The sequence below is a fragment of the Panthera pardus genome, unplaced genomic scaffold, assembly GCF_024362965.1.
Source record: "Panthera pardus isolate Hobbes unplaced genomic scaffold, ASM2436296v1 HiC_scaffold_6, whole genome shotgun sequence".
Classification (NCBI taxonomy): Eukaryota; Metazoa; Chordata; class Mammalia; order Carnivora; family Felidae; genus Panthera; species Panthera pardus.
The window spans coordinates 66,206,103-66,218,887 of NW_026526991.1; the positions used below are offsets into that span (position 1 = coordinate 66,206,103).

The 12,785-nt window shown below is 40.3% G+C and overlaps 2 protein-coding genes across 2 annotated transcripts; both read right to left on the reverse strand.

The window, feature by feature from the left end:
- Nucleotides 1–5,231: 5,231 nt before the first annotated feature.
- LOC109249284 (olfactory receptor 8S1-like) lies at nt 5,232–6,170 on the reverse strand. The gene has a single exon (XM_019419652.2). It carries the CDS (start codon nt 6,168–6,170, stop codon nt 5,232–5,234), a length of 939 nt encoding a protein of 312 aa, XP_019275197.2.
- Nucleotides 6,171–9,763: 3,593 nt separating this feature from the next.
- Nucleotides 9,764–10,699, reverse strand: LOC109249283 (olfactory receptor 8S1-like). Its single transcript, XM_019419651.1, has one exon. The coding sequence runs from the start codon at nt 10,697–10,699 to the stop codon at nt 9,764–9,766; it is 936 nt and encodes a 311-aa protein (XP_019275196.1).
- Between the last annotated feature and the right edge of the window lie 2,086 nt (nt 10,700–12,785).

Sequence of the window (12,785 nt, forward strand, 5' to 3'; positions counted from 1 at the left end):
AGTCTTTCAGGTTTTCTATATAGAGTATCATGTCATCTGCAAATAGTGAAATTTTCCCTTCTTCTTTGCCAATTTGGATGTATTTATTTCTTTTTGTTGTCTGATTGCTGTGGTTAGGACTTCCAGTGTTATGTTAAGTAACAGTGGTGAGAGTAGACATCCCTATCTTGTTCCTGACTATAGAGGAAAAGCTCTTGGTTTTTCCCTGTTGAGGATGGTATTAGCTGTGAGTTTTTCATATATGGCTTTTATTATGTTGAGGTATGTTCCCTCTAACCCTATTTTGTTGAGGGTTTTTAAAATCATGAATGTATATTGTACTTTGTCAAATGCTTTTTCTGTATCTATTGAAAAAATCATATGGTTCTTTTCTTTTATTAATGTGGTGTATCAATGATTGGTTTGGAGATAAAAAGCTATTGTGCAGTGAAGGAAGCAATCAGTGAAACTAAAAGGCAACCTTTGGAATGGGAGAAGATAATTGCAAACAGCATACCTGATAAAGGATGAGTATCCAAAATCTATAAAGAATTTATCAAACTCAACACCTCAAAAATGAATAATCCAATTAAAAATGGGCAGAATACACAAATAGACATTTTTCAAAGACATATAGATGGCCAACAGGCACATGAAAAGATACGCACCATCACTGATCATCAGGGAAATACGAATCATCAGGGAAATATGAGTCAAAATCACAATATTACCTCATACCTGTCAGAATGGCCAAAATCAGCAACACAAGAAGTATCAGGTGTTAGCAAGGATGTGGAGAAAGGGGGACCCTCCTATGCTGTTGGTTGGAATGCAAACTGGTGTAGCCACTCTGGAAACAGTATGGAGTTTCCTCAAAACTTTAAAAATAGAAATACTCTATGACCCAGCAATTAAACTACTAGGTATTTGCCCAAAGAATATAAAACTACTGAGGTGCCTGAGTGTCTCAGTATGTTGAGTATCCAGCTTGGCTTAGGTCATGATCTCGTGGTTCGTGAGTTTGAGTCCCACATCGGGCTGCTGCTGTCAGTGTGGAGCCCACGTTGGATCCTCTGTCCTTTTCTCTCTCTGCTCCTCTCCTGCTCATGCTCTTTCTCAAAAGTAAATAAATATTTTTATTTTATTTATTAATTTTTTTAATGTTTATTTATTTTTGAAAGAGAGAGGAGAGAGAGAGAGAGAGAGAGAGAGAGAGAGAGAGAGAAACAGAGCATGAGCAGGGGAGGGGCAGAGAGAGAGAGGGAGACACAGAATCTGAAGCAGGCTCCGGGCTCTGAGCTGTCAGCACAGAGCCTGACGTGGGGCTTGAACCCACGAACTATGATATCATGACCTGAGCCGAAGTCGGAAGCTCAACGGACTGAGCCACCTAGGTGCAATAGATATTTTTTTTAAAAAGATAATAAAAATACTAATTCAAAGAGGTACATACTCCCCAGATGTTTACAGCAACATTATCTACAATAGCCAAATTATGGAAAGAGCCCAAATGTCCATCACTGGATGAATGGATAAAGAAGATGTGATAAACATATACAATGGATATTACCCATAAGAAAGAATGAAATCTTGCCATTTGCAATGATATGGATGGAGCTAGAGAGTATAATGTTAAGAGAAATAAGTCAGCCAGAGGAAGACACATACCATATGATTTTACTCATAAATGGAATTTAAGAGATAAATGAGCAAAGAGACAAAAGAAAGAGAGAGAGGCAAACCAAGAAACAGATCTTAACTATAGAGAACAAACTGATGGTTACCAGAAGGGAGGTGGAGGGGGGGGCACGGGTGGAGGGTGATGTATGGAAGTGTTGAATCACTATTTGTACACCTGAAACTAGTATTACACTATATGTTAACTCCCTGGAATTTAAATAACAACTTAAAAAATACATAAAGTACACAATTCAGTGCCATTTAGTACATTCACAATGCTGTGTACCCACCACCGCTATCTAGAGCCAAAACACTTTCATCAGCTCAAAAGAAAACCCCGTACACATTAAGAAGTAACTCTCCATTCTTCCCTCCTTTACATTCTCAGGCACCTACCAATCTGCTTTCTGTCTCTAGAGTTGCTGATTCTGCTGCAATATCAGAATAAAATAGAGAGTGAATTTTTCTAGTTTATTGAAATTTATTGCTGAATTACCTATGTCATCATTTCAGTTCTACATTCCAGTGTATGCCTTGTCAGAAGGTGCATTTGGTCTCTAAACCCGTAATCTGAGAAAAGTATTAGTTAGGGACCAAATCTGGAAACTCCCATCTTAGGCCAAAGGGTATAGAATCCCTTACTGAGGTAAGCAGCAGCATATGTTAGCAATTTTAGACACATCACAGTGGAGTCCCCAAACCAGGGCTCTGGTGATAACTTCCTATGGATGAAAAGAAGCAAGTCACAACAATACATATATCCTAATTCTATTTATATAAAGTTCAGAAACAGGCAAAAGTAAATTATATAAAGAAAACCAAAGGAAATGATTAAAAAATTCAGAGGAGTAGTCAGTTTTGGGGAGTGAAGGAGAGGTAGTAAAATGAATAATTTCTTTAAAAAAATTGTAGTTTTTGAGAGAGAGAGCGCGCACACACACACACACACACACACACACACACACACACAAGTGCTGGGGAGGGACAGAGGAAGAGAGAGGGAATCTTAAGCAGGCTGCACTTCCAGCATGGAGCCTGATGGGGGCTCCATCTAACAACCATGAGATCTCGACCTGAGCCTAAATCAAGAGTTGGACACTCAATCGACTGAGCCACCCAGGACCCCCTAGAATGAGTAATTTCTTAAGCTGAGTAGTGGGTATGTGTGTATTCATTTCATAATCATTCTTTAACTGGTACATATGTTTTATACATTTTTTAGTAAGTGTGATATTTTTTATAAAGTGATAAAAGTAATAGAATAGATTGCAAAGGTGTTAAGTCAAAGCAAAGAACATGATGAAATCAGGGTAAAATTGACAAACTTCTCATGAACTGTCACACTGCAAGGCTCCCTCTCTAGCATATTTGCTGCCTTTTTTGTCACCTGTCTTAGAGGAAGAAACTTCAGGCATGCTTAGGAAATGGTGTTCCTGGGAAATTAATATTGAAAAATTTCCCATAAATTCAACCTTTTAACACTAAGCACTCAGGTGTATAATAGGATCATTACTAGTTATTTATGCCTCTTGGGAAGGCCAAAACGCAGGCAGAATCTCCCGAATTTCTGCAGGCCGGAAATACAAAAACCCTTGAGGGAATGGTAAGAAGAGCTTCTCTGAGGCCTAGCGAGGATCCTGTCACTGATCAGGCAGTATAGTAAGCAATGGTGTAGCACTCTGGGCATCAAAGTTCAAGGTCATTGCCCCTCCAAAGGAGCAACTGCTGAGCCTTTAGATTTGAAGGGATGTCTTCACGCAGTTATGATTTCATGTCTTTTATTTATTCTAAAGGGAATTTGACTGAGTCTCTTGGTATCTTTCTGTGACAATTACTATCATTCTGTGACGTTTGCGCACTGACTATAACCAGCCTTCTTCTCAGGTGCAGTGCCGTAAACTTCCCTTCACCATAGAAAGCTTGACCTTGGAGGGTTCACTGATGCTTCACCTTAGGTCAGAGAATCCAAAGAAGGCCTTGAATATTCTGTTGTTTGTGGAGCGAGATAATGTATTTGGAGTTTTCTGGAGTATCAGATGAGAAGAGGCCCTTACTGTGAGTTATCAATGGCTAGATGAGGATGAAAAGCCTGTATAACTGACAACTGGGACAAAGTGAGTTTATGAAAGTAGCTTGAGAAAAATGTAAGCTAATATTAAGTGAATTCAATAGTTTGTACTTACTTTTCCCCTTTTTTCTCAACTACAATGAATTAGAGAATAGTAAAATATAGATTAAACAAATCAGAAGCAGGGGTGCCGGGGTAGCTCAGTCGGTTCAGAGTCAGACTCTTGACTTTAGCTCAGGTCATGATTTCGCGGTTTGTGAGCTTGAGCCCCGTGTTGGACTCTGTGCTGACAGCTCAGAGCCTGGAGTCTGCTTCAGATTCTGTGTCTCCCTCTCCCTGTGTCTCCTTCCCCCACTCGCACTCTGTCTCTCTCTCTCTCAAAAATAAGTAAACACTAAAAAAATTTTAAACAAATCAGAAGCAATGTGAGAATGGGTTTGTTTATTTATTTAGAGACTGCACACACACGTGTATGTGCAAGTTAGGGAGGGGCAGAGAGAGAGAGCGGGAGAGAGATATTCTTAGGCAGGCTCCGCGTCCAACAAGAGAGCCTGACGTGGGGCTCAATCTCACAATTGTGACATCATGACCTGAGCTGAAATCAAGAGTTGGACGCTTAACTGACTGAGCCACACAGGCGCCCCTGGGTTTATATTTTATAGATAAAAATGAATTCGTTGGAGGTGATGCAGTACCTTAAATCCGGCAAACCACTGGTCCCTAAACAGTAACCAGTTGTTTCACAGCTGAAAGATGAGAGGCAAGGACAGTTTCAGAATTCACTTGTGATGAGATCAAAACCAGATTATTTGTCTAAAGCTCATAGCCTGTACTCTACAAGGAAAAGAACACAGATAAGGTCAGCTTATTATAGAAAATACAAGTCTGAGTGAAGGCCATGGGAGAAGTGAGGTTCCTAGAGACATAGAGCCTCCTTGCAGCCTCTCTCACTGGAGATCTGGCCATCACTCCACACATACATAAAAGTTCTTGGAAATTTTAAGAGTCTGAGCTCTGCCTCAATATGATTATTGTTTCTCTGCAGAACTTTCAGCTTTTCAAGTGTGTCTCCTGTGGTCACCCAGTTGGAAGTCTTTATCTTTCTCACCGTTTACCCTTATCTATGACTTGTCTCTTTTACAGATCCAGGGCCCTACATTCTTCTCAGATGTGTATGCCCAAAACTCAATAAAAAATAATGACAGATCAATGAAACTCATGACTTTTCCAAATGAAAGCCTAAGGTGAAATGTTTTAGAATGAGAAAAGTGAACCAATATGTTCATCACAAAGCTTTCTTATTATTTAATAATTGGTTTGCCTTGAAAAGGAATTGAACCATCCTTCCTATAATTACTTTGTGTCATTGTCACATGCACTTCTAATTTAGGTTGCGGCATCTGACATTGTAAGTAGTTAGGAGTACAGCTTACTATTGTAAACTCACTTAATATCCTTTTGTATGCAGATATGTTCCAGTTCTCCACCATGCTCTGTTTTCATTTCAGCACCTGATATGTTGCAAATACTTTTCCAAAGTTCTTGCCAGAGCTGCCTTCACCTCCTTGTTCTTCAGGCTATAGATGAGAGGATTCAGCATGGGAGTGACTACAGTATACTGCACAGAAAAGATCAGCTCAAGGGGCGCACCTGAATTCGGCATTAGATGGCGGAGCAAACCTGAGCCATAGTAAAGGGTCACTGCGATGAGGTGGGAGGAGCAGGTGGAAAAGGCCTTACTTCTGCCTAAGGTGGAGCTGATGCTCAGGATGGTGGCGATTATACGGGTGTAGGATAAGAAGACCAAAAGGAAGGTTCCGAGTCCATGTAGAAGAGTGGAGCAGAGCAAGGCAATGAGGTTGCTGGAGATATCGGAACAGGACAGTGAGAGGAGAGAGGGCATTTCACAGCTGTAGTGGGGGATGATTTGGGCCTTGCAGAAGACCATCTTCACAGCTAGGGAGATGTTGATGAGTGCATCCAGAAAGCCCAGTCCCCATGAGCCCCACACAAGCTGCATATACAGCTGTTTACTCATGATCTGTCCATACAGCAGAGGGTGGCAGATGGCAGCATAGCGGTCATAGGCCATTGCAGAAAGCAGACAGGCTTCAGTTCCTGCAGCAACAAACACAAAGAAGACTTGAGCAAGGCAGCCCTCTACTGATATTGTTTTCTTTTGAGACAGAAGGTTCTCCAGCATCTTGGGCACAGTGACCGAAGAGAAGCAGATATCGACAAAAGAGAGGTGACTCAGGAAGAAGTACATGGGTGTGTGCAGGTGAAAATCAATCCTGATCACCAGCAGCAGCATCAGGTTCCCCATGATGGTCAGCAGGTAAATCCCCAGGAAGAGCACAAAGAGTGCAGCCTGGACGTGGGGATTGGCAGAGAGCCCGAGGAGGATAAACTCCGTGATGGTGCTGTAGTTCCCCAAGTCCATTTACAAAGGCCTTTCCCTAGAAATAATACAAAACACCACAGGAGCCAAAAGTCTATTATCCCCCAAGGAATTTTCTAATTGCATTGGTTCTCTTTGTGTATCACTATTGCCCAGTAAACAGTTTTGTTTTCTATTATAACCTGGGTTTTGTGCAGCCACTTAGAACAAAAAGATGATTAAGGTATGGCCCTTGTTCTTAGTATTCTCCATGGAAGAACATGGACATGAAAACAATGAATGCTACAATTAATGAAATGGGAGCTCAAACTGATTTAGTGAGGGTCAATAATGATAGTTCTCTGAGTGAATTTGACAAAACTTTTAAGAAAGTGTATGATTAGTGTGTTTCTCACATATATTTAGTTTGCCTAAAAAATACAGTCAAAGGCTCAAGACTGAAAAATCAGCTGAGTTCGTGGGTAGTTAAAACATGGGTAGTGCTGAAAAGTTGATGCCTAGGGAATAAGTGAGCATCACAGAGCAGTGGCTAAACATGTGGGCTCCTGCATTAAACTAAGATCGAATCCCAGGTCCACCACTAATTAGCTATGATTTTATGTACAAGATACATAACGCTCTTACTTCAATATCCTTGCATATTAAGAGAAGATAATAACAGTACCACAGAGGGTTTTTAGGATATGAAATTATATGAAAATAATAATTTAATTCCATTAAATATGAAATTATATACAAAGCTCTTCAAAAGCATCTATTCTGTGCTGCTGCTGCTGCTGCTGCTGCTTCTCCTCCTCCTCCTCCTCCTCCTTCTTCTTCCCATTATTTGGGATTTTAAGTCTAGGCAAAAGTCACCTATATTCTTACATCAGTAAAGCACTATCAAAGACCAAAGTTGTTGCTGCTGATGCTACAGTCATCGTTACTACTTTACATGCCTTTATCAAGAGAAGTGCAAGACATCACATTGAAACCATTACCAGCAGCTTCCCTCCTCTGCTCATCACCTCCACCGGAAGGCAAGTTAGAAGTTTAGAATTATTTTGGTGTTGAGCCTGTCTCCACTTGGCAATTTCTGCGGTGCCTTCACTCAGAAAGGAGGGCATGTAATTGCCAATAGTCATAGCTGCAGGACTGCAGAGATGATGACAAGGGGGAGATAAAGTGTTTGGGATTCTGTGTAGACCTCAGGGCCCACCTTACGAGCATTACTAGGATGGGTGTGTATCCCAAAACAGGCTGGATCTCGAGAAAATTAAGAGAGGAAAGCTTGAAGGGGTTTCATGTCAGGGAATACTTGAATGGGTATCCTGGCCAGAGAGGCAGCTGGGAGAGAGGACTCTGCCCAGTGCTATGCATTCTGGACCTCTCTCCCAGGAAGTACAGGAAAAAAAATGGGGGATGCGTTCTGTAGGACTAGCTTCTGTTGGAAACACCCACTGTTGCCACTCTCTGCCTGCAGAAGGAAGGCTCCACCCACTAACTTTTCTCGGTTCATACTCAGGGGCCTGTTTAAAACAGGAGTAGAACATCAAATCCTTTATATTCGTCTGTTGTGACTTTCATCCTGAGACATTGTCCTCACTCTTCATACTCCGAATTTCTCCTTCATGGCCAGATGTGCTCATGTCCCTTGCTGTGTTTCTCAAAGGCTTTATGTCTGAATTACAACAATTCTCTATTTGCATAAATATCAGTATTTACCAATGACTTCTGGCTTTGACCTTCTACCCTGAAGTCTGAACTTGGGTTACCCGTAGGATTTATTAGGGGGTGGCCCAGCCAGTTCCTTGTCCTGACCATTCCCAATAAGTCCAGAGCTCAACCAAGAGAAAGTTGTGATTCCTTACTTGTTAACTCCTTAGCCAAAAACCCAGCCTCAAAATCCTTCCCATACCCCAAACACACATTACCTGTATATCCTGTTCGATAAGGTAATTTGCTCTCCAACTTGGCTGCAGGACTTTTATTTAGATTCATTTAGTGAGAAGGAAGATGGCCTGGAGAAAGTGGCTTCTGTCTGGTGTCATGATAAAATTTATAAAATCCTATTGATGATGAAATGCTTTACTGAATTCTAACAATAAATTTATATAGCCAAGGAAGTTCCTTCTTTCAAAGAATCTCACATACTCTTAGTTTTTCTTGTTTCTAACATCATGTCTCAGTTACACAAAGCATTGTTTGGGTTTAATGAGTTCACAGAGCAGCCATGTTTAGACAACTGGTTGGTTTTGATTCCTCACCAGGGCAACAGCATTTATAATTCTATGGTCATAACCTGAAGTCACATTTAGTAGTAAAAGGCTTTTGTCAACACTGATTTTATAAGGATGAGTGGGGATCTCTTAGGTGTGGCCTTTGGAACATCTAGGTGATGCAATGACCTTTAATCATTAATTCTAAATTCTTCTGAGTCTAGTGGGAGTCGAAAGTAGAAAGAGTGGCCAGAGGGGTATTTGCCTGACTCCCCAAGCAGGAAAAGACTAGTTTTCAAATGACACTCTCAGGTCTTCTTCTCTTTGGGACTTCTTAGGCAAAATCAAGTCCAGTCAAATTTGGTGTGGTAAAGTGATTTGTTGATCAAAAAGGTAAAAAGACTAAAAAAGTTCACATGCACAGTTGTGTGCCTAAACTCCATCCAAATCCATTTGCTTTAGAATGCATTTAGAATCCTATACAGGGCCCTGCTACAGTTTGAATACTCCCATTTGGGAGTATTTAGGGAAGCATTTGTGTAAAAGTTAATTATAGTCTTTAGTATGAATAGTCTGTTACACAAATCAAAATTTCCATTTATTTATTTACAATAAACTATTAGGTTTTCAGTCAAACTAGACTGTTCTAGCATAATATTCCCCCCTCCCCCCACTGTTACTTATCAAATAAATGAGCAAAGGAAACACAATTCAAGGATATATGGAATAATCAAGAACACCTTTTTTAAAAGAATGTTTCCTTTTTTTGTTAATCTATATTTGTTTTTAGGTATTTTGTTTTCAATTATTGTTATGATCAGAACATTCATTCACACATGTATCTAAGAAATTATACATATAAGAATATGCATATTTAAGGCTTCTATGGAAAGATTATAGCAAGAAACAACAGGGATTTTGAGGGTTTATTTGAGTCTGTCCTCTGTCCCAGTATATGAACTCACTTTCTTCAGCATCTTTAGTTCCTCTCCAAGGGCCACTCAGTCGAACTTCATTATTCTCCTGCCACATAGTTGAAGTTTACTTCTGGTTTTACTCAACCATCCAGAACCTTCACTTAAGAGTAAAGTATGCCTTTCATTGACTTTTCTTAAACCCAATTACTAATTATGATTAAAGACACACATATTTTACTAATAAGAAGATCAAAGTAAATATTTGAGGAGTACTGAGAAGAATGAATCAACACTTTCATGACCTCATTTTCTGAATTGAGATAGTTATTTAATCCATTGTTTCCTTCTATTTAGACTAAAGTTAATACCTTTCTAATATTTTTGTTTTCTTATGCACTGCTTACTTATCTCATGACGTCTGACATAGTATAGACCTAGAAAGTTTTTATTAAAGTCAACTCACACAATGTATGGCTGGTATATTATTCTGATTTTTTTATTATCTACTAGCTTTTCTTTTTCACCTGGAACATGGCAAATACGTTCCCAGTGTCCTTCTCACAGCTGCCTTCACCTCCTTGTTCTTCAGGCTATAGATGAGAGGATTCAGCATGGGGGTGATCATACCATACTGCACAGAGAAGATCAACTCAAGGGGGGATCCTGAGGTTGGCACGAGATAGCGGAGAAAACCTGATCCATAAAAGAAGATCACTGCTATGAGGTGGGAGGAGCAGGTGGAGAAGGCCTTGCTTCTGCCTGAGGTGGAGCTGATGTGCAGGATGGTGGAGACAATGCAGCCATAGGATGAGATGATTGGGAAGAAGGTCCCAAGTCCATGAAGCAGGGTGGAGCAGAGCAGCACTAGGAGGTTGGTAGAAACATCAGAGCAGGACAGAGGAAAGAGAGAGGGTACCTCACAGCTGTAGTGGTTGATGGTATGGCTCTCACAGAAGTCCAAGTTGGCAGCAAGGAGGATGTTAATAAGTGCATTCAAAAAACTCAAGCCCCATGAGCCCAATACAAGTTGCACACACAGCTGTTTTCTCATCATCCGTCCATAGAGCAGAGGGTGGCAGATGGCAGCATAGCGGTCATAGGCCATCACTGAGAGCAGAAAAGCTTCAGTCCCTGCGGTGATAAACACAAAGAAGCCTTGAGCCAGGCAGCCCCTTACTGAGATAGTTTTTATCTCCGATAGGAGGTCTTTCAACATCCTGGGCACAGTAGCTGAAGATAAACAAAAGTCCAGGAAAGAGAGATGACTGAGGAAAAAGTACATGGGTGTGTGGAGGTGAGAGTCAGCCCTGATCACCAGCAGCAGCAGCAGGTTCCCCATGATGGTCAGAAGGTAAATATTCAGGAACAGCACAAAAAACAGAGCCTGGATGTGGGGGTTGACAGACAGCCCGAGGAGGAAGAATTCAGTGATGGTGCTGCGGTTCCCCAAGGCCATTTACAAAGGCCGTTCCCTAAAAATTATATGAAAAATCATGGCAGTGAAGTTTCTTCTATCCTTCAGTCAGATTTTGCATTGCATTGATCCTCTCTTATTATCACTATTAATTGGCAAATAAATGTTCAGCTTCTACACTAGGCCACTAGTTTTATGTCGGTCACTTTCAATGTAATGGGGAGCAAGGCATAGTTTCTCTCATTTTAAAGATCGTGCTTCAGGGAGATACATTTGCAAAGACAGGCAATTAGAAACCATGGTGATGGTGCGATGGCAGCTGTAGAAATGAGTTTTGGAAGATTCAGTAATGAGTTAATATTGAGGTATTTGAGCCAAGATTTTAAGGAAATGTAAGCTTCCTCTAAAGAGACATGTAAATTGAGAGAAAAGTGTGCCCAAAGGCAAAGAATTAGCAAAGTGAATAGTTCTTAAGAGCTGTCCCCTGGAGTGTGAATGAGCAGCATCTTTAGTCACTCACAGGTAAGCATCAGCCTGGGTTCATCCCAGCTCCACCGCTAACTGTGAGGCCTTGTACACGTGACTTCACTGTTCTGTACCTCAGTTTTCTTGTCTGTAAAATGAGGCAATAACAGTTCCAACCTTATAAGGCTTTTGCAATGATAAATGTATATGAAGTATTTAGAAAAACGTCTACACAAAAAGCCCAGGTATTATTCTATCACTATTATTGCCATGGTTTACAACTGTAGGCAGAAGTCAGATAGTAAATCACTCTTAAAGGTGATACTTACCAGGAATTAAGTTTTTGCTGCAACATTCACCGCACTTGTTGTTTCCTAAAGGAGGCATAGAAAATAGTGTAGAGTGTGGAGGTTCCTCAGAAAATTAAAAATAGACCTACCCTATGACCCAGCAATAGCACTGCTAGGAATTTATCCAAGGGATACAGGAGTACTGATGCATAGGGGCACTTGTACCCCAATGTTTATAGCAGCACTCTCAACAATAGCCAAATTATGGAAAGAGCCTAAATGTCCATCAACTGATGAATGGATAAAGAAATTGTGGTTTATATACACAATGGAATACTACGTGGCAATGAGAAAAAATGAAATATGGCCTTTTGTAGCAACATGGATGGAACTGGAGAGTGTGATGCTAAGTGAAATAAGCCATACAGAGAAAGACAGATACCATATGGTTTCACTCTTATGTGGATCCTGAGAAACGTAACAGAAACCCATGGGGGAGGGGAAGGAAAAGAAAAAAAAAAAAAGAGTTTAGAGTGGGAGAGAGCCAATGCATAAGAGACTTAAAAACTGAGAACAAACTGAGGGTTGATGGGGGGTGGGAGGGAGGGCAGGGTGGGTGATGGGTATTGAGGAGGGCACCTTTTGGGATGAGCACTGGGTGTTGTATGGAAACCAATTTGACAGTAAATTTCATATATTAAAAAATAAATAAAATAAATAAATAAATAAATAAGAAAATAGTGTAGAGATCACTAAGGTGGCTTAACAATGACATTTTGAAATCACTTTGGAATGATTCCCTTCCAACATTAAACCATTTTACAATCGTAAGGGCAATTTCACTCAGAAAGGGAGGGTATGTGACTGTTTTCAAAAGGAGTAAGTAGCTCAAGAAGAAACAGGCAACACCAGGCCAACCTCTGCTTTAAGAAGCAAGATGCAAAGTTTCAGCAGAACTCAACACCCTAAGAGGAAGAGAAACTCAGGCCAGAAGAAAGACCACATGTGGTAACACCTGACTGAGAGTCCTTAACAGTTGTTGGTGGAACAATAAAAAACAAACAAACAAAATAATGAAAGACTTCAACCTTAATACTAGACTCCTAATGTAAGCCATTTTGGTTTGTTAAAATTACATTTGCTTTTGTTAAGTAGATACAGAGACAGATGCTGTTAGGTAGGTATATAGAGAGATAGATGCATAGGTAGATAGTAAAGAATTCCATAAGAATTGTAAAGCATATGTATGTTAAGACATTTTCATACAGCTCCAAATTTCTTTAATTTAACTTCTTTAGTCTGAAGTTAGTAAAACTTTCTGACTCTTGTAGTTAGGAGACCTGTGTTTGGAAAAGGTAAATAAAAATGTTTGT

Coding starts and splice junctions, on each gene's coding strand:
- LOC109249284 (XM_019419652.2), bottom strand. CDS start 6,170: ATGGACTTGGGGAACTACAGCACCATCACGGAGTTTATCCTCCTCGGG.
- LOC109249283 (XM_019419651.1), bottom strand. CDS start 10,699: ATGGCCTTGGGGAACCGCAGCACCATCACTGAATTCTTCCTCCTCGGG.